Source organism: Halichoeres trimaculatus, unplaced genomic scaffold (assembly GCF_033239565.1).
Source record: "Halichoeres trimaculatus isolate MK-OKI-2021-1 unplaced genomic scaffold, fHalTri1.1 fHalTri1_scaffold_11, whole genome shotgun sequence".
Lineage (NCBI taxonomy): Eukaryota > Metazoa > Chordata > Actinopteri > Labriformes > Labridae > Halichoeres > Halichoeres trimaculatus.
Window position 1 is genome coordinate 14,329,961 of NW_027437189.1, and position 21,540 is coordinate 14,351,500.

General features: G+C 39.2%; 1 protein-coding gene across 2 annotated transcripts in view; it reads left to right on the forward strand.

Moving 5' to 3' along the window:
* Positions 1-20,677, forward strand: part of ccdc187 (coiled-coil domain containing 187) — a 28,468-nt gene extending 7,791 nt beyond the window's left edge. Inside the window, exons 5-12 of one of the 2 annotated variants that reach the window (XM_074681888.1) lie at positions 73-163; positions 13,717-13,789; positions 16,040-16,161; positions 16,254-16,325; positions 16,411-16,545; positions 19,324-19,418; positions 19,510-19,598; positions 19,681-20,677. In XM_074681888.1, the coding sequence (XP_074537989.1) occupies positions 73-163; positions 13,717-13,789; positions 16,040-16,161; positions 16,254-16,325; positions 16,411-16,545; positions 19,324-19,418; positions 19,510-19,598; positions 19,681-19,829 (826 nt within the window). In that variant the 3' untranslated portion in view covers positions 19,830-20,677. Of the gene's footprint in view, positions 1-72; positions 164-13,716; positions 13,790-13,846; positions 15,644-16,039; positions 16,162-16,253; positions 16,326-16,410; positions 16,546-19,323; positions 19,419-19,509; positions 19,599-19,680 lie in introns of those variants that run through there. The other variant, XM_074681887.1, reaches the window with a different exon arrangement.
* Positions 20,678-21,540: the final 863 nt, after the last annotated feature.

A 21,540-nucleotide genomic window follows, 5' to 3' on the forward strand; every position in this document is an offset into this window, starting at 1 on the left:
GTAATACTTTTTGTGATGTCTGTATTTGTGTCACTTATTCATCATTTCTTTCCTAACTGTTCCACTCCACAGAGAGGCCCAAGACTTTGAGTACGCTTGTTTGATTCAGGAAGAGATCCAGCGCTGTGCTGAGGAGGCTCAGAAGAGGGAGCTGGATGATGAGGTGAGCTCAACAAGTGTGAGCACAGTTAACCATGTGTGCAAACAGGTAAAATATATTCAAGCCATGCTTTTATGGATTATTGCTGTAGAAGTTGTGTTAACCTTCAGTGAGTGCAGGCAGTCATGTTATCTACAACGCTACTTCTTCATCATTTTATTTGAACGAGTTCCCATAGCCAGTGAAAAGAGGGCAAAGGTCAGCTTTACCACCACAGTGAGTTTCACGTGCCGTATACCTCAATGTAATCTTATCTTAATTATGTTGAAATGCTGACTCAGCATTTCAACATATTGTTATCCTGTGACTTTATTCCACTTCTTCTTCTTCTTCTTATTCTTCCGTACGTTTTTTGGCTCTTTTCACAGCCTTCAAATTTTGTCCGATTTTCACCGTTCAACTTTTAAACTATTCAGCTTGTTTAGGAATAGTGTGCTATATCTTTTCACTTTTCTAACTATTCAACTTTTTGATTTATTCAGCTTTTTCCAAAAAAATTTCTCTATGTTAAACAGATGGGAAATTTCAGCTCCTCTGACTAAAATCTGCTTCAACTTCAACAAGCTCTAACTTCAGCTTACTCCCACTTACAGACTTCATTTTTGCTTTAAAATGTTCACTGATCTTTCCACTACTGATATCTGTAATAACTTTTTTAATATCTTCAACTGTTTTTGAGATTTCACTGTATAAGCGACACAAACTTTTCACTCTTTTCACCTCTCCTCCTGCTCTCAGAGGGCGGAATGTTTTCAATTTGACTGAGAGAAGCAGCTGCTGCTACTGAAAAAAACTGCCGATTAACCTGCCATAAAATTCTCAAACTTGACTCAAATCAAACAAAAAAGGCTGCTACTCCTTCAACTTCAACTGCTTCTACCTTTTGCAGACTTTGACTCGAGACTCTGTTCACACATTAAACTGGTCCTAATTCTCCTCATCTCATTTACACATTAATCATAGATTTCTGCTTTCTTCTACATTTTTAAGATTTCACTGTTTGGTTTCTCTCTCTTTTTATTTAATTATTTTAACTTTTGTAGGCTGATTTACATTTCCACTGTATCCACTTTCTTTATCCACTCATTGTCTTTTCCTCATTTCTCTTAACATTTTTTTTTTTCCTTTATTTTACATTTTCAGTTTTTTCCACTTTTATTCAAACTTTTCCAGCTTCAGCATTTCAACGCATTTGCTGCAAGGAAATGCAACTTCTCTAGTTATGTTGAAATGCTGAGTCAGCATTTCAACATATTGTTATCCTGTGACTTTATTCCACTTCTTCTTCTTCTTCTTCTTATTCTTCCGTACGTTTTTTGGCTCTTTTCACAGCCTTCAAATTTTGTCCGATTTTCACCGTTCAACTTTTAAACTATTCAGCTTGTTTAGGAATAGTGTGCTATATCTTTTCACTTTTCTAACTATTAAACTTTTTGATTTATTCAGCTTTTTCCAAAAAAATTTCTCTATGTTAAACAGATGGGAAATTTCAGCTCCTCTGACTAAAATCTGCTTCAACTTCAACAAGCTCTAACTTCAGCTTACTCCCACTTAAAGACTTCATTTTTGCTTTAAAATGTTCACTGATCTTTCCACTACTGATATCTGTAATAACGTTTTTAATATCTTCAACTGTTTTTGAGATTTCACTGTCTAAGCGACACAAACTTTTCACTCTTTTCACCTCTCCTCCTGCTCTCAGAGGGCGGAATGTTTTCAATTTGACTGAGAGAAGCAGCTGCTGCTACTGAAAAAAACTGCCGATTAACCTGCCATAAAATTCTCAAACTTGACTCAAATCAAACAAAAAAGGCTGCTACTCCTTCAACTTCAACTGCTTCTACCTTTTGCAGACTTTGACTCGAGACTCTGTTCACACATTAAACTGGTCCTATTCTCCTCATCTCATTTACACATTAATCATAGATTTCTGCTTTCTTCTACATTTTTGAGATTTCACTGTTTGGTTTCTCTCTCTTTTTATTTAATTATTTTAACTTTTGTAGGCTGATTTACATTTCCACTGTATCCACTTTCTTTATCCACTCATTGTCTTTTCCTCATTTCTCTTAACATTTTTTTTTTCCTTTATTTTACATTTTCAGTTTTTTCCACTTTTATTCAAACTTTTCCAGCTTCAGCATTTCAACGCATTTGCTGCAAGGAAATGCAACTTCTCTAGTTAAACTTCTTATTCTTCCGTACGTTTTTTGGCTCTTTTCACAGCCTTCAAATTTTGTCCGATTTTCACCGTTCAACTTTTAAACTATTCAGCTTGTTTAGGAATAGTGTGCTATATCTTTTCACTTTTCTAACTATTAAACTTTTTGATTTATTCAGCTTTTTCCAAAAAAATTTCTCTATGTTAAACAGATGGGAAATTTCAGCTCCTCTGACTAAAATCTGCTTCAACTTCAACAAGCTCTAACTTCAGCTTACTCCCACTTACAGACTTCATTTTTGCTTTAAAATGTTTACTGATCTTTCCACTACTGATATCTGTAATAACTTTTTTAATATCTTCAACTGTTTTTGAGATTTCACTGTATAAGCGACACAAACTTTTCACTCTTTTCACCTCTCCTCCTGCTCTCAGAGGGCGGATTGTTTTCAATTTGACTGAGAGAAGCAGCTGCTGCTACTGAAAAAAACTGCCGATTAACCTGCCATAAAATTCTCAAACTTGACTTAAATCAAACAAAAAAGGCTGCTACTCCTTCAACTTCAACTGCTTCTACCTTTTGCAGACTTTGACTCGAGACTCTGTTCACACATTAAACTGGTCCTATTCTCCTCATCTCATTTACACATTAATCATAGATTTCTGCTTTCTTCTACATTTTTGAGATTTCACTGTTTGGTTTCTCTCTCTTTTTATTTAATTATTTTAATTTTGTAGGCTGATTTACATTTCCACTGTATCCACTTTCTTTATCCACTCATTGTCTTTTCCTCATTTCTCTTAACATTTTTTTTTTCCTTTATTTTACATTTTCAGTTTTTTCCACTTTTATTCAAACTTTTCCAGCTTCAGCATTTCAACGCATTTGCTGCAAGGAAATGCAACTTCTCTAGTTTGAAAATCTGCTGTTGTGTTTGTACTAAGCCCTTATCACCCTTATCATATCCCTCAGGCTTCTCAAACATGCTGCTGTAATTTGCTCTAACTGTTGAAATAAAGAGACTCTACATACAGGGAAGAGGATAGAAATTTTAGCATGGTATATTACAGTGAACAAAACTTTTGACCAAACCACAGAAAAAAAGTGAGTTAAACTTGCTCAAATATAAGCTCTGAGTGTTGGAAAGTGTCCTGTTTTAGCCTCACTCACAAAGTAGCTGTGTTCAGCTTGAAATTATGTTGCAATTAATCCCAAACCACTATATCGTGTGAGACACAATGGTCTGTGTTAATGGGTAGTGCTGTAATTGCTGTGAATGCAGCAATGCATTCACAGCAATGCAGCAATGCATTCACAGCATATGTTCTTCCGTGACAAAAAAATGTCTTCTTCTTCTTCTTCTTCATTCTTCCGCCCGTTTTTTTGGACCGCTACTGCTCCCACAAACTTCAACCGATTTTCACCTTTCAAACTTCAAAACATGTGTCTCAGTGAGGACAAAGGGGCTATGACTTATCAGAAACTTTTCACGAATACTTACAGAGATATTTCCAGAAATAGTGCATTTTTTGGTCTCATAGAGATGAATGCAGAATTTTCAAAATTTTCTCCCTTCAGGACTTTTTTCAGCCTGCTTTAAACCCTTCTTATTCAGTCATACATTCAGCTACAAACTTCATTCAAACTTCAAAATATTGAGCTATCTTTGTGAGCTATTTAAGACTTCATTCAGCCATTTTTAGACATACCTTCAGTCATCCATTTTCAGCATTCTGCATTAGTAGTTCAGCGCAAGCTTTTCAAGACTTCGTTTGACCATTTTCAGACATATCTTTGGTCATTCATCTTCAGCATTCAGCATTCTGCAATAGCAGTTCAGCGCAAGCTGCTTCAGCGTTCTGCATTCACAGCGCAATTTCTTCAGAAATTGCTTTTCTAGGTTGTGTCTGAATTAATTATGCAGTTTTTTTGTGCTTTTACCAATGTTTTTTTTCATTGTTCAGTATTCCTAAGTTAATTTTATATGTAATGTTGAGGTTTGCTGCCTGTAATTGATTTGTTTCTTCAAAGGGTACTCTAGTACCAATATTTGAAAATATGATTTAAGATTTAAAATAAAAATGTTCAAAAACTCAAATGTAAATGTTTATGCAATTAGAGATAGTACAATTGTAATGTACTTTAATTTGGGAATGGTTCATATACATTAAAGTTAATTTTTTTTTAGTCCCATAAGTCTTTCAGCCTGTGGTATACTGGTAATACATTTGCAAGAATGTGCAATGAAGAAAGTGTAGAAAAGTAATAATAAAGTATTGACTATTAACTGCTGAATATGCTCTTTTAGTATTTGGAAGAAGCCAATAGTATCGTTGAGCATATTATTACCACAGTAGGAATATACTAAAAGTACAAAGCTAATATATTTTTAAGACACTAAAAATATTTTTAATGTATTTCAAATACAACCAAATACTCTTTACTTTAACTAAATAAACATATATCAGTACATATTGAGTTGAATACTTAAAGTATACAAAATATACTTTAAGTTTTTCCACTTAAACACATAAAAGTACACTAAATAAACTTTAAGTTGAGCTTTATTACAATTTAATGACACTTAAAATATACTAAGCACAAAATTAGTTGTTCCAAAATAGCATGCTCTAAGTGTACTAATCATTAACAAACTTGAAGTATATTGATGATAAGTGTGGTTTTAAGTATGAAAAAGTATGCTAAATTTTAGTACACTTAGTACATTAACTTTTCAGCAGGGCTATCAGAGGTCATATACTGTGAGGGTATAATAAGGCTTAAAGCACAGGTGTCAAAGTCGTGCCATGGAGGGCCGAGAGGCTGCAGGTTTTTGCCCCAACCGAAAACTCTACCAGCTGATTTCACTGATTAGTCCTGGCTCTCTGCTTGGAGGCGAGGTAATTGGTGAAATCACCTGGTGGAGTTTTTGGTTGGAACGAAAACCTGCAGCCTCTCGGCCCTCCATGGCACGACTTTGACATCCCTGGCATAAAAGTGAGACGTAAATCTGCCGGACATTCCGGATATTTCAATATAACAAAGTATTTCAGCTATAGGGGATGACAAATCATGAGTCTAGACTATTGAAACAAACTAGATAGAACACATAGCAAAGGCATGATGTGAGAAGGCTTGTTCAATTTGTCCCCAGTTTCCAAAACAAACTACTAAGACTGTTGTGAAGTGAATCTTGACAGACAGAAGAACAACACAGCAAGGCCGCAGGTTTTCCTACTGAAGGACTGCCTTCCTTTTGAATCGAGCCTCTAACTCGTCAAATAGAAAACAGGAATAATGTGCATCTCAGGGAATTTCAACGTTTGCCACTGTATCTTTCCTCACACTCCTCATGAAACACTGGGGTGCATTTCCTTCTTTTGTTGTTTGATTTGCTGACAGGAATCCCCTGTGAGATAAAAATGAACATTTCTCTGTGCGTTCAGTTCGTCATTAAAATTTCAAGCTGAAATCCTGAATCAGAGTTTTCTTGAGAAATGTTTTCTAACTGCTAAGCTAAGGTAGCTGCAGCAGACTACTCATGTAAGATCCTGCAGCTCCAGCACAGTGTAGAGTTGATAAGAGAATCTTTTAGCGTCAAGGTTAACGATAGTGATGGATTGAAATATTTCTTATCGATTCTCAGGAACCGATTTTTGATTCCCATCCCTATGTGTGAGTAAAAGTATCCACAAATAAATTAACTGAAAGAGTCAATATACTAATGTGAAAACAGATTTGCAAATGCATAAACTGATCCACAAATGTAAAAAGATTTGCAAACATGTAAAATATTCACAAATATTTGAACAAATCCACAAATGCACTTGTAAGGATTCACAAATGTAAAAAAAAAAAGGTTTGTCATTTGTAAACCTTGCTGCATTTTTGTGTTGATTTTTGTTTGCTGTTAGTAATTTCTATAATGAACTTTGTTATGAAAAAGCTACATTTAGTTTCTTCATCCATGCATTTCTAAAAACAAGAAATCCTTTTTTAATGTTGTAATCCTGATTGAAAGTCAGATTTACGTGGGCAAAGCATCCTAAACCACAACAAAAACACACATACACACTACACACACATCTTTATACAAAACAATCCACCAAGATTTGGGAAAATAGAAAATACAATAGAAACAGTTCAAAGATCAACAAGTTCAAAAGTATTTGTAACTTTATGCACCATGTAATGTGAAAAAAAAATTAAAAGCACAAGTATTGTTTTTTTTTTATTTGCTGAACACAATTTAAACAACATTTTAAGGACATGGAAATATAGGAAGTGTTGTGTTGTCTGTCTCGTCAAATGTTTACATTTAAGGAGTCACAGACAACACATCAACAGACATGGGGGCCAGTTGAAGGGGGAAGAAAGGGGGGTTTCATGTTTTCCGGGTCAGAGTGGGAAAGGTTTGAAGCAGCCTGGAGGTTCATGGGTAATAGAGGAGGGGCTGAGCGGCTGAAGAGAGGAGGTCACTGCTGATCACTCGGTGTTCTTCTGTTTCTCCTGAAAAGACCCAGAAACCTTTTCCTCAGTGACACCTTTGGTCTTTTTGGTGTTTTATCTGCTGCTGCTGCTGTCTCTTCAGCTGCCGGACCATCAAGGATCTCCACAGTGTCCTCCACCGAGGTGGTTGTTATCAACTCCTCTTTCACAGCAGCCTGCTGGATGTTACTGATCGTCTCCAGGAGAGAGGCCTTCTCTTGCTGCCACTGGGCCTGTTGTTTGTCAAGGTCTTCCTGGGCGAGCTTCAGAGAGGCCTTCACCTTGGAGGTTTCTCTCTGCTCTGCGAGGAGCTGTGACCTGTTGACCTCCTGCTGACATTTGAGCACCATCAGCTCCATTTTAGTCTGTTGCAGCTCATCTCCCATCTTGTTGGTGTCTTGTCTCTGTTTTTCCAGGAGTTTAGCTCTTTCCTCCTCCCACTGGAGTCTGGAGTTCTCCAGGTCTTCTCTGGCCTGGCAGAGAGCAGCCTCCATCCTGTGAGCGTCCTTCTCTTGAAGGGCCAGGATGTGGGACCTTTCCTGATCACACATGTGTTGGAGTTTCTCCATGTTGTCTTGGACCTGCTTCTGGGCTGCCTGCGTGATGTTTCTCTCCTCTGTCTGTTTTTCCAGGAGAAGAAACTTCTCTTTCTGCCACTCAGCCTTAATGTTGTTTGTGGCTTCTTGGGCTTGTTTCTGAGCAGCCTCCATCATCAGGGCGGTCTCCCTCTGCTGTTCCAGAAGACAGGACCTTTCCTTCTCTCTCTGCTGCCTCTGAGTCCTCAGCTCCTCTCGAGCCTGAGACAGAGAGGCTTTAAGGCTGGAGGTCTCCTCATGCCCTGACAGACGAAGAGATCTTTCCTCCTCCAGTTTCTGTCTATAGCTTTTCAGGTCCTCCTGGGCCTGGTTCAGGGCAGCCTTCAATCTGCTGAATGTCTCTTTTTCTGATCGATGATTAGATCTTTCCTGCTCCAGCTGCTGCCTCTGGGTCTTCAGGTCCTCCTTGGCCTGGGACAGAGAAGCTCTGAGGCTGGAGGTCTCTTCTGTTTTATGGACCAGGCTCTTTTCTGTTTCTTCATGCTTCTGCTTCTCAGTCTGAAGGCTGGCTTTCACTTTCTCCAGCTCACAAACCGCTTCCCTTGCTTTGGCCTCATGAGTTTTAATCTGACCCTTTAGCTGCTCTACCTGAAGTAAAACCATTTTTTCTTCCTCAAGTCTTGAGACTTGTTTCCCTTTCTTCAACTCTGCAGGCTGTGATGTTGGAGGTGCTGCAGAGTCCTCTTCCCCTTTTTGGCAGCCCTCTGCATTCAGCTCCTCGTGAGTAAAATCAGATGTCAGGACAGGAGATAATGATGCAGAGTTGTCCTCTGCTTGAATTTTGTTCTTCCTCTTCTTCTTTTTCTTCCCGAGGTAATAGTTGACGACCTCCTGGTCAACAACCTCGATAGGTCCCCCCTCAGGTCGAGGTTCAGGCTGAGGTTCAGGCTGAGGTTCAGGTTGAGGTTCAGGCTGAGGTTCAGGCTGAGGTTCAGGCTGAGGTTCAGGCTGAGGTTCAGGTTGAGGTTCAGGTTGAGGTTCAGGGTGAGGTTCAGGGTGAGGCTCAGGGTGAGGTTCAGGCTCATCTTGGGGCAGAGGTTTTTGTGACTCTGCAGGCTGTGATGTTTGAAGCACTGCAGAGTCCTCTCTTGGTTTTCTGCACCCCTCTGCATCGAGTTCCTCCTGAGTGTAATCATTAATCAGGAGAGGAAAAGATGATGCCAAGTTGACCTGTGCTTGCCTCTTCTTCTTTTTCTTGCTGTAACTTCTCTCGAAGTAGAAGTTGTCCAGCTCCTCCTCAACAACCTTGATGGGTCTTGCCTCATACCGAGGTGCCTGAGCCTTGGGGTACATGGAAAACCTTTGGAAGGTCTGATATCTGCCTTTTCCGCCAGACTTCCATGTTCCTTGAGCTTTTTCTTCCATTTGGGCTGGGTGTTCAAGACTTAATTCAAACATTTTCAGACATAACTTCGGTCATTCATCTACAGCATTCTGCATTAGCAGTTCAGAGCAAGCTTTTCAAGACTTAATTCAAACATTTTCAGTCGAATCTTCAGTCATTCATCTTCAGCATTCTGCATTAGCAGTTCAGCGCAAGCTTTTCAAGACTTAATTCAAACATTTTCAGACATAACTTCAGTCATTCATCTACAGCATTCTGCATTAGCAGTTCAGAGCAAGCTTTTCAAGACTTAATTCAAACATTTTCAGTCGAATCTTCATTCATTCATATTCAGCATTCAGCATTCTGCATTAGCAGTTCAGCGTAAGCTGCTTCAGTATTCTGCATTCACAGTGCAATTTCTTCAGAAATTGCTTTACTAGTTGATTATGTGCCTCATTAAATGTTGAAGCGTGTAGGAAGACTTTTGGTGGTGCATAAAGCAGCAAGGAGCAACTTGAGAAGTTAGATTAAAGGTTCTATGTATTTCAGACTTTATACAGACAGAGCTGCTCATAACATAAAAGGGCAATCACTGCAGTTGGCATTAACCTTGAAATAGCAGCAGCATTATCCCTTAAGTTCTGCACCATCAGCACACAGACCCATGGAGCTACATGGCACTTGGGACATACTTATGTATCATTTAATTATCTGCCTGTTACCAGCAGGTCGGGGAGTCGTACGTGGTTCACTTTGCCCTCTCTTAGGACTGGCTGGGTGTATAATGAATGGCGGTTGCAGCAAAGTGCTGCTCAGGGCCTCTGCTGCATCCACTGTATGAGCAGAGCCAGCTGTTAAACAGACACAAGCTGTCAGCTGCTCATGTGGATGATGGCTTCATCAATTCCTCTTGTGGCTGATTTTAAACATTGACCATCAGCGTCCTCATACACTCACTCATGTGCACTCTTTAAGTCTTGATGTACTTGACGTCTTTAAAACCTTGAGAGAGCGGCAGGTTGAGTTAAAAACACATACTAAGTACTCCTGTTTAATCTAAAGAGACACTCAGACTTTTTTTGAGGTTACCCTTTACATTAAACGGTTTAAGATTGTAATCCGGTTTACCAAGTGTGTTTGTCTAAACCTGTTTATAAGTTAAATCTCAATCTAGAGGCACACCACTTTGGCAAAGTGACAAATCTTTTAATAAGTGGATACAGCTGAGAAGTTCCTGTTTTGTCCTAATATCATAGAACAATGTCAAATTCACAAATTGTAATATGTTAGACCTCTGAACTTGGATTGTTTATGTTAGTTATGTTCTATCAGCCTCGATCTCTTTGAATCTTATACCTCATAAATTAATCCTATGACTTAGATTTTTCTTTGTGTCAAGTACTAATTAGCATGCTAGTTTATCATGTTGATTCTGTTGCCCTTCATTCAGTTCTAGACTACAAATCCCATGAGCAACATCACCCATTTGTTATGAAACTAAAGAAATTAAAACCAGATCTTCTCTTTTACACTATTTATTCAAGACAACTTTTTTTCATGTTGTTTGATTGGTAACTTCAGGAAATGATTAACTCTTGCTTGACAATCCAAAAACTTAAAAGACTGGTTCATTACCATAAGTCAACTTACTAAAATACAACACATGTAAAGGTAACTGTCTTAGCCTCAGTGTCACCATGTGTCAGGGTTCATCAATTACATTTGTCCAAGAGCAAAACATTTTTGGTGGCACGTGGCCAGGTAGTCTAATGGAAAGATAATGATAATATTGTATGGTATTTGCCATTAAGAGTTTAATCTGTAACAACACTACAAAAGATAACACATGTCTTGTTGATCATCTGGCTTCCGTATCACCAATGAGTTCAAAACTAACTTTCTTCTCACTTCTAAACTCTACCAGCCGTGTTCTGTACACACTCACTTCTGAGTGAGTGTTGAATTTGGATTCAGCTGTTTTACAGAAAATCTGACCCTCTTACAGACAAATCTAGTGAAGTATAACTTGTCTTGTTTCCTGTGATCTTGTTACTATACATTATAAAGAGGCCTTAGTGCCATTTCAGTTTCCTTGGGCAAAAGAACTGCGAATGAAAAATGGCCTTTCAGCTATTTAATTACTGTATGAATTTTTGTCAGTTTATATTAAGATCACGTGTCATTGAATCATGTGTCATGTCAGAAAGCTCTCTCTGGCGTCTAAAGTAAAGCCTAACCATCTGCTCTCATCTTTCATTGCTCACCATCTGCTTTCTAACACAAAACAACATAAAAATCTGCACATTTCCGTGAGAACAGTCATGACATTAAAGTTGTCTATTTTCTCTTCTTAGTTATTTGTTCTAGAGCTCTAAATCTTCCCAGAATTGTATAAATACTAAATAGATTTCATTCTGCAACCCAAACAGGAAGGGGCAACCAGATGGTTCCCATCAATCACATGTCCTTTGTTTTTCTAACATTCACTCACTCAGCTCCTTGAACTATGTTTTTATGCCTTTACATTTTAGCGGCGCACATGTGCTGTTGTGCAGTTCTGAACATAGCTGGCTTTATGAGGAAATCAACAGACAGAGGAGTGTAAGAAGGAGAGCATTGTGGGGTAAAACTGCTGGTTCTGCCACAAACTCCCCAGCTGGTGCAGTGGAGCATTCTGCGTCACAAGGCCGTTCCAGCACGATATTTTCCTTGACCCTGCAGTTTCCTTTTAGAGGAGGCGTATAAAAGCTCCTTGTTTGGGAGGATGTGAGGCCAGGGAGGCTGTGGGGTTCATTCATCATTGTAAAAGGGGTTTGGTTTGAACTCTGTTGGAGCAAACATTAGTTGTTGGTGTCGAGTTGATCGGTGAAGCCTCATTTACCTAATGGGTAAAAAGTCATGTAAGGTTATGCAGCATGTGGTCTGAGTAAATATTTATTACAGGTATAATTGTTTCTCTTTATGAGCGTTGTTGCTGGGATCAAATAATGAACTATCAACACTCCCCTAAGCTTACCTTCCTTAATGACTGGCTGATCAGAGGTGTTGATTAAATATTTGCCTCCCTGTAGAGTCTGCCTTTAATTAAGCAACAGAAGGCGTCAGGCTGAGCTGTTTTAAATGCCAGATCCCTATGGCACTCCACACCTAACCTCTCATGGCAAGCTGCTAATTGTCTGCTGATGCTGGAAAAGCAGCTCACACACACACACACACACACATACATACTCACACACACTCACACACACGCCCTGATTGTGAAACTAAAGGAGCTGCGTTAGCTTAAGTTGTGATTTATGCCGCAACAGAGAGGGATTTCATGTGATCAACTCCTATGTTGCTGATATGTGTAGAGCATTATTAGCCTTTACCCTCCCTTAAACCCCACAGATACACTGTGGGAGGGTTCTCCTCCAGAGGGCACACAGCAACTGTACAGTGTCTCTGTGGGATCAGCCATTCTCCTGTGACAAGGTGTAATTTTAAGTGAAACAGTCCTGCTGACCGGCTTCCCCTGGAGGTTTTTGTTCCACACTTCAGACTGAAGGAGATGAAAGGTTTGCCTGTCCAATGCAGTTTCCTGGTTACCAATGCGGCAGCATGAAGTTTTATTTTGGCCACCCAGAGCTGACATGGTGTTTAATGGCTGCCCTTTAGATTCCTGATCACCTCAAAGTGGCATTGTTTGGCTTTCCTCCTCTTCAGATTTGCCAGATGAAGCAGGGTAAAACTTCCTGTAGAGGAAGTGGTGAACTCTGAGATGGTGGTTTGGCTTTCACATGTGTTGATTACTTATAGATGGGGTTAAAGGGAGCTGATGGGGTGAGAGGTTAAAAAAATGCTACATTACTTAATTACTAACTATTATTTGATAATCGATTACCAATTATAAATAATTATGAGAGCAGATTTTATTTTGTGAAAAAAATATCCAAAGCAGAACCTTCTTTTTGGCATCAAAAATGTTTGTTTCTTAAATGACAGAAGACAAGAACAGTTGTTATTGGGCTTTGCAAAATTTCTGTTATGCTGCCATCTGCTGGTTGAACACAGAAACAGCACAATAAATGTGATGCCTCAGAAATTTTAATAAATAAAATAAGGCTATTTAATCTGTTAAAAAAAATAAAAGGGAATATAGATCTAATCTTTAGAGAGGCGAGGCATTAGTGCTTTAATTTTGACACCATGTAAAACAATGAATGAAGACAAAATATTGGACAACTCACCTGGCAGCTTTCCTTTTTGGGAGTGACCATTTTTACTGCTGATTGTCAGTTACTGTACTTTTTTTTTTTTGTTTTTACATTTTTTAAATGTATTTTTGGGCTTTTTATGCATTTAATTGGATAGCAGAGAGGACAGTGAATAGAGCAGGAAACGGAGAAGGAGAGAGAGGTATGACATGCAGGAAAGAGGCCACAGGCTGGACTCGAACTTGGGCAACCCGCAATGACAATAAAGGCTATTATATTCTATTCTATTTTTTGTTATAACTATAATAATGTGTTTATTTTAAAGGAAAAACTTGAAGAGCATAAGCAGTCTTATTGTATTGTTTTGCAAAGATAATAAAGCTTTCTAATCTTCTTCTCTTACTCAAGTTGATGTGCAGAATTAATAAGTCTGATGGTAACAGTCACTGAGATTTAGCTGAAAATTCTTCTTAAATTATGAAAAGGTTGAGAAAACTGTGAGTGCCTCCCTGTTTGTTTTACAGAACCTTTATTTCTTTGTCAGCTTTTATCAGCACATGGTCCCAGCTCCTAGCTGAGTTTCTGTTAACTAGCGCAGCCAATGACAAAACAAAAAGCTAAACCCTCTCACTATGAAACAGGAAGTGTCTAACTGAAAATGTACAATGTTGAATCCGCTCCAAGCCAGGAAATGAAATGAAGTGACTGGAGAGACGTGAGGGTCTGCCCAAAGCTGCATTGATGTGATGAAAATGAACTAATAGTCTGTATGATTGTGTGTCCACAGGAAATAGCAAAACGTTTGCAGGAGGAGGAGGAGCAGAGGATGAGGAGGAGCAGCAGAGGACAGGAAAGTGAAGGTAAAGCTTAAGCTGTACAGTCTTGTGTAGTGTTTAATAGACAATGTGTTTAGGTTACAACATCAGTCAGCGATCCTGAATATCTCTGACTCATTGTACGGAAAGAGATGTTTGAATTTGCCGCTCAAATTTGAAAAATCATGATTTTGTCTTTATGGACTTGCTCAGATACTCTTGAATGTGCTTTTCTCTCTTGATAAGTATTGTTAAATAAATAAAGAAAACATCATCCACAGCTTGAACAACATGTTATCTTTATAATGTGTTTTGTTCTCCATCTGTTGCATGCACCTGGCATGTCTTCATGATGTCTGTCAGGCATGACTCATTATCTGTATAAACTGGAAAGCCTTATTTTTAACTTTAACATTAATTAAATGTCTTTACTGCACTTCATTGACATGCTAAGTTTTTATGTTTTGTATTATTTCATCATAATTAACCACATTTGTATAACAGTACCTGCTAACAGCCTTACCCACCCTCCCTGCTTCTGTGTTTGCATGTTTGGCAAAACTAAAGGCAGCTCCTCCAATCCTGCTCTGCCTCCCCTTCACCAGCACACACTCAGCAGCTCTCACCAAGGACAGGAGCAGTACTCATCTACCGCCACCAGGTGGCAATGTTCTACCTCACACGATCGCTCAGACTTCACTGAGCCTCTGGCTGACTCCCCCAGGGGGTTAGCAGCTCAGAAAAACCCCACTCCATGGTCAAATCAAGGACACAGAGATGCCTTTAGGGAAATAAGGAATAAATTTAGAGAGCCTTTGAGCGAGGAGTCAGAGGACTCAGACTCGGTTTTCTCTGAACAGCTCTCTGTTCTGTCCCAGAGACTGAGGGACAGACTCAGCATGGCACCTCCTCGCCAGCGAGCACCTTTGTACCAGCTGCAAGAGAGGAGCTACAGAAGTCTCAGCTCTTGCAGCAGTTTCACTGATGATCTCAGAGGATGGGAGGAGGAGAGAGGAGAGCGGGATGTTGAAAATAATGACCTCGAGAAGAGGAGGCCTAGGATTTGGGAGTATAGGAAGGAGTATGAGGGCCGCCACAGGGGCAGCGAGGAGGATAGACACTCCAGGTTAGCTGAGGTAACGGAAAGGCGCTGTAGCCGTAGTGAATCTGTCAGGCTACCTGACAGGAGCAGAAATGGTAACAGAGACTTAGCAAGAACTTGGAGCGTGAGGGAGAGCCCCGACAAACATGTCCGCTTCCGGGATGACGGCAGGCGCTCCAGCAGGCAGCAAAGTGAAAGCAGCAGCGTGTGGGAGATGCTGGGCCAGGTCCTTATGGAGAGGGGGGTGCCTGTGAGGTTAGGCGTCAACGGGGCGCCCCTTCAAATACTCCCTCACAGGAGAAACAGTCAGGTGCTTCAGGGGAGCGAAGCCTCCTACAGCGACTCCCAACCACATCAGAGAGCTTTCCAGAGAACTGCCACCACCAGGCACAGTTTCCATGGAGATATCAGGGAGAGGAGGAGATCATCACACTGGGAGAACAGCGGGAGAGATCACAGAGAAGACCGAGACAGGCACCGTTATACTGTGGACCATGATGAGGAGGTTTCTGAGATTAGTAGCAGAGACTCTTATTTTGATAACAGAGAAAGACGGGGCAGTCGGAGGAGTACAGAGCGTAGATATGATGATGACAGAGAAAGGAGTGTAAGAGATTACGAGGTCAAAAGGACATTGAGTCAGCGTAGGCATTGGCACAGGACCATAGAGGAGAGGTTCAGCTCTGAGGAGGAGCAGGAGGGAGGGAGGCCTGACAGAAGAGCTCCACGACGCAGCCAGAGTCTCAGAAGCAGCCGTGAAGCCGTGAGCAGGAATAGGTCGAGAAACATGGCAGCAGGTAACACCCTGATGTGCAGCCAGACTCCCCGCCTCTCTGTGTGCATCTGCTGCTCTCAGCTTACCTCAATCAGCGTTTAATCTGGACAAACTCAGATTGTAGTGGTGGTTTGGGATCTCTTGTTGAAGTGTGATACTCTCCTGTTCATATCTTTTAATCCTGAAAAAATCATCTCAACCTTTCATTCTTCTTCCGCATTTTTAGTTCAGGGAAATAATTATTGAGTGCTTTTCTAAACAAGCTTTTGGTGTGATTCAAAAGTTACCCTCTTGGTATTCTGACCTCTCAGTTCACATCAATGATTCTGGACTGATCATCTTTCATGATCTAAAACTTCCCCTTTTCATTATAACTAATCAGTTCCTTTGAGTTTAACATTGTCACAACTTTTCTCAGGAGTGTCACCACAGTGTGAGCCCGGTGAAGGAGGCCTCGACATGGAGGAGCTGCGGCAGGTCCTCAGGGATGAAGAGTTGGCTCGAAAGCTGCAAGACGAAGAGGAAAAGCTGACTAAAAGGGTACGGGAAAAGTGTTTACTTGAGGACACAAAAGGTTTGAGATTGATCTTTTTATTTATGATTACAAATCTTTAATTTGGTTGTTTTTGCAGTACTCTCATCCGTCCCCACGTAGTTCTTACCCAGACGGAGACTTCCGTGTGGCACAAGTAGCACAAGATGAGGTACAATAAAATAAAAACTTCCAAACAGATTTATAAGTCCAGTTTGATTTCCAAATTCTAAAAACCTGTTGTGTGTCTGCCAAAGGAAATCGCACGTTTCATGCAAAAGCAGGAAATTAAGTTGAAGCGTAGATCACGTGAGCTAGAGGGACCAGAATCCTGGCATGAGCACAGAGTGATGCTGAGTCACCATGACAGACGAGCTGCACGTGACAGACAGGTGAGTCATTTAAAGTTATCTCAAGAAACCAGTTATTCAAGGAATTTAATCTTAATCAAAATGATTCAGATTTGGAAATCCCATTTCTGCTTTCCAGGATCAGGTAATAAGTATTAGTTTTATGTCGGTTTTTTCAAAGCAACATAGGATTGGACCACCCTTATCTGGCTACATACAGTTTTCAAGATTAACAAATCTGAATTACCTGTGCTCTAAATGGGAAAATGAATCACAATGAGAGCTACCAGTTGTAAAGAATAAAAAAATAGAAAAAATATAAAAATAGAAGAGCCAAGACTCACTTTGGGTGTTTTTTATTTTAAGATAAAACACAAAAATAAAATAAACATCAACTTCTATTAGTACACTATTTTATGACCCTTCATCTGAGCCAAAAAATAATAAATATATATTAATATACATTAATGTAAAAATTGAATTATTTTTGTTTGTTATTGAAACCTGTTGTGAGGATTACTTCATGGGGACTAGATCTTCTTCTAGATCTTTTTACTTTAGTGAAAGGCTTCTTTGGTTGCCTATGTCTACTTTATTCACTCTGTCACTGTAAGGGTGCAACAGGTCAACTGTAAAATATAAATTAAAGTATAAACACTAAATGATACAAATGTTGTATTAATTAACCAATTTTAAAGTGTGCTACATTTTCTTCCTGAAATGTACCTTGAAATCCTACCCTCTCAGGATGATCATGTTTTTTTGGATCAAAGTTATCAAGATCCTACTGAAAAGTTGTGAACAATACAAACTGAAGGTTTGACCCAGATTAAAACTAGGATTGGATTACATGATCTAATCCGATTTCAAAACCCTTCTTTTCCCTTTTTAAAAACCCATTTTCAAAATTTGAACCACTCTGATCCAACAACTAAAGTCTATCTTTCAAAAACTCGCTCTAAAAGCTTTCCGAAACCATTCACAGGATAAGACCTGCTGTTACCTTTAGATTTGTATCACTGAAATGATAATTGGAAAACCTGAGTTATTTATAGACCTTAGTCACACATAACAAACTTTTCTCTTTGTTTGATTTCTTAACAACTTAATGACGCTTGAAATGTCCCGAGGAGCTGTAGCAGTTTAGACATGTCCCATAGAAAGGTCTCCCCTCCTGACAACCAGCGGTTAATACAAAACTGAAATCTAAGCAGGTCTTACTGTCTTATTAGACTTAATGTTAGCCATGTTTACCTGATTTTTTTGTTGTTGTTGTTTATGATGTTGAAAGACAAAAGTTCCACCTAAATAATGCATGAAAAGAGTAAAAAAAATGTGCCCTTTTGTTCGGAAGAATGTTTTGTTCAGTTTTGTTGTATTGGGACATTCTCCCTACTGCAAGAAACTTGATGAGCAACTTTTCCTACCACATTGGTAGCAAGTCAGGCATCACTTTTGTCTTTGAATATCATGAAATAAAACATTCTCTGGACTGCATAGATTCATGTGGCTCATGTGGTGTCTAATAAGACATTTTGATTAAAGATAAAACAGAAACACTTGCCTGGATTTCTGTTTTTGCTGTGCATCATCTGCTCGCCATGTTCCCTGTCTCTTTTCAGCTGTACCCATGACAAGAACATTTCCTGAATGTCAGCCAGCATTGCAAAGTTATTGTATTCTTAAAATAATATTATTGAAGGGTTTCTTTTTTTGCAGTGACTAATGAGGGAAGAAAAACAGTGACTAAAGTTGTGAATATTTTTCTTTCTTAGTCACAATGACAGGCAGGTCATGGTATTATGAGTTGGATCTCTCTTGTGGCCATGCTTACAGCTAATATTATTAAGAACTGAGACTGAGCTGGAAGAGTCATGTCTAGATTTACAGTGGAAACCAGTGAAAGAACAAAACAGATTTAAAAGGAATGCTTTATATTCCAGGATTTGATCATGGGTCAGAACAAATGGTCTACACTAGGGTAAAACTTTTTCCAAATAGGGACACATTTGAGTCTTTGTGAAAGACCAGAGTAACATGAATGCTGTGTTTGATAACTTTTTCTTTTAGTAAATTTATTTAAAAAAAAAAATTCAGTCACTAAGTGCGGTCAAACATACTTGTTCGAGCGTTACAGACTTAAGATATAAAACCTCACCTGTCCCTCAGTTTTGTTACAGTGGTACATGCTACCTTACCTTCTGCAAACTCTGCGTCTCCTCAAGAAATGTTCTCCATTTAGGGGCGACATGAGGAGAATATGTCAGGATGGGGTTTTTTTATGTCGGGATTTTATGATGATTGTTTTTCTTGATGTTTTTAAGACTCTTTTGACCTTCAAACAATATTTAGCTTCTTTATCCTACATTCTGATTTTTTTATGCACCAGTTTTTACCTTTCTGCACCATTTCATAGTTTAAAGCTAGTCTTTTATCCTCTAGTGTTATTAGAGCTCTCATGTTTTCACATCATGATAAAAGCATTTGTAAGACTTATCCATACAAGTATCCTCTGCACAGTGCAGATGTAGTTTAGTGAGACATTGCTGGATATACTTTGGTTTTTTTTGTGAACTTGATAATAATGCACTATGATATGAAAACTTTAGACATGCATGGTTTTCATTAAAAACAAAATAAGGTGTTCAGTTTCCTCCTTGTGGTACACCAGGAAGTGTTAAAAATGTCTGGTTATAGGAAACAGAAACAAAGGAGTTTTTTGGGTTAACTTTCCACTTAAATGACCAACTTTGTAGGTATTGTGTAATTCTTTAACGTGGTGATTAAATCAATACAACTTCCCTGATCTTGTTGCTTCAGGTCCAACGAGAGAGGCTCGACTCTGAAGGCCTCCCGTCCCCGACTGAGGACTGCTCCCCAGAGACCCTGCCCCCCAGCCCCATCTCCACTCTACCGTAAATCGCTCTGCATGCACACACAAGATGAATATCTGTTCTTATTATACATTACACTTTACAAGCTGACTGAAAACTTCTCTCTTCACAGACAAACCCAGCAGGTCAGAAACATCGCAGAGGAGCTGGACCCAACCTTCCAGGCACGGCGGCATGGCACGGACAGCCTCAGACTAACAGGTGCAATGACTCAAACAAAGAAGACTGAGAATGAAACTCCTCTCTATGACTGGACTCTCACATTCTTTCTCTTTTCATACAGAGCCCCCTTGTCAGCCCCTTTCTCTTCCTCAGTCCGGCCTACATGACTCCCTCGAGGAACCAAATTTCATTCCTCCTACAAAGCGGCAATCAGAAAAATCAGGACGCACCAAACCCAAAGAGAAGAGGGAAAACTGCAAGCAACAATAACTGTCGTACTTTTTGGAATGCATATTTATATTTTTTAACACTAAGATACAGCTCATCACACCAAGGTTCCTACAAAAAGTTTAAAAATGATCAAAAAATGAAGCTTTCTCTCCTCCACCAGCCACCGTAATAGCACTTTAGACCAGAAAGAAAGTTTTCTTTGAAGAAACAAACAATGACACTATTTGGGATGCATGCTGTGTGTAACTTCCAAGGGCAAATTATACTTTATCTAAGTATTGTTGGGAGTATGTAGTATTCATGAATGTTTATTTCAAACAGTATAACTATATGTTGGTATTGTCTAGTTACTGAGTTTACAGTGAGCATCCAAAAATGTCAGTTGACAGTTGAGAAAGTGACAATCAAATCAAAATCAACAGCATTACAGCAGTCATCAAGTGGGATAAGTTTTCTAAATATATAGGAAAGTACATGGAAAAAAGATAGTCAAACACTACTTCAGACCGTCCTTAGGGTGAGACCCTCTATGCATCACCTGCTCATTATCATGTGACTGAATTTTCTTTGTCAGGTGACACCTGAGTGAGCTCTGCACATTGAGATGCGTTAGTGAAGGTTTGGGGGGAAAAAAATGGTGGTTATATACCTCCATGTGTTCTGCTCATCTCTGGATGAATGGTACATACAGAGACAGTTACATAATGAACTTTACACAATACATTTTCCAAACACTGATTTGATTCCATGTTGAGCTCATATTACTTTAAACTGCTTCCTTTTGTTTGATTTTTTATGCTTATATAACTTCACGTTTAGAACACTCTCTTCTTTGTCGTCATTGTACTTTTGTTTTATATTTACAAAGCGTAGGTGGACCACTATGAATACAATTGTTATAAAAAAGAAAGTGCAACAAATAAAAGGAAACTCTCCATTTTTATTGGCTGCCATGCATTTTTTTAAAACAGTAAAAAAATCATGTGCTAGTTAACCGTTATAACGACACAATTCAAAGTCAGGATATGAGAAAAAGAAACAGATGTATTAAATAAATCTATTCACAGCTGGCAGATAAAGTGCAACAGATGTCAAAGAATGTAACTGTATGACTCTAGAGACGTCATTATGACTCTTTCACACTCACTGATGCATAACCCGAGGTGTGGGCTAAAACTGTCATCTTAACCCCACACCACACACTGCTCAAATGTTCCACCCCAGAAGAAACATGTGATTAAAAAAAAAAAAAGTTCCACTTGGTCTGACATAGCTGCCCACTCTGCTGTGTTATGAGATATGCTAAAACAAAAGACGAGTTCAAGACTAACAGGGGGTTTCCACATGACCCCAGAGCTCAGTTTCAATATTTAATTTACCTTAGACGACTCCTAGCATTTTACCCTGAGGATTTCCCACATGACACAGCAAATAGGATTCTCTGATATTTAAACTTCATCCTGTGACTTTTTTTGACATGATACATCATAGGGCTTAGGGTGCCAACAGTATTTCCCAACTCTTTCTCAAGAAGCGTGCCCATGCTTGCCAAAGAAGGCAGATAAAGCCAAGGCTGTAAAGATATGCAAAATGCTCTTTTGACTAAGGTACTAAAACCTTACCCGGCAGTACACAGGGAACTCCCTCCTTTGAACCTGAGGTAGTAATAAAGCACAGTTGGAAATTCCTCATAGTCCCTGCATGGCTGCTTAAATATGAAACTATTCTTTACAACAAAGTTATTATTATG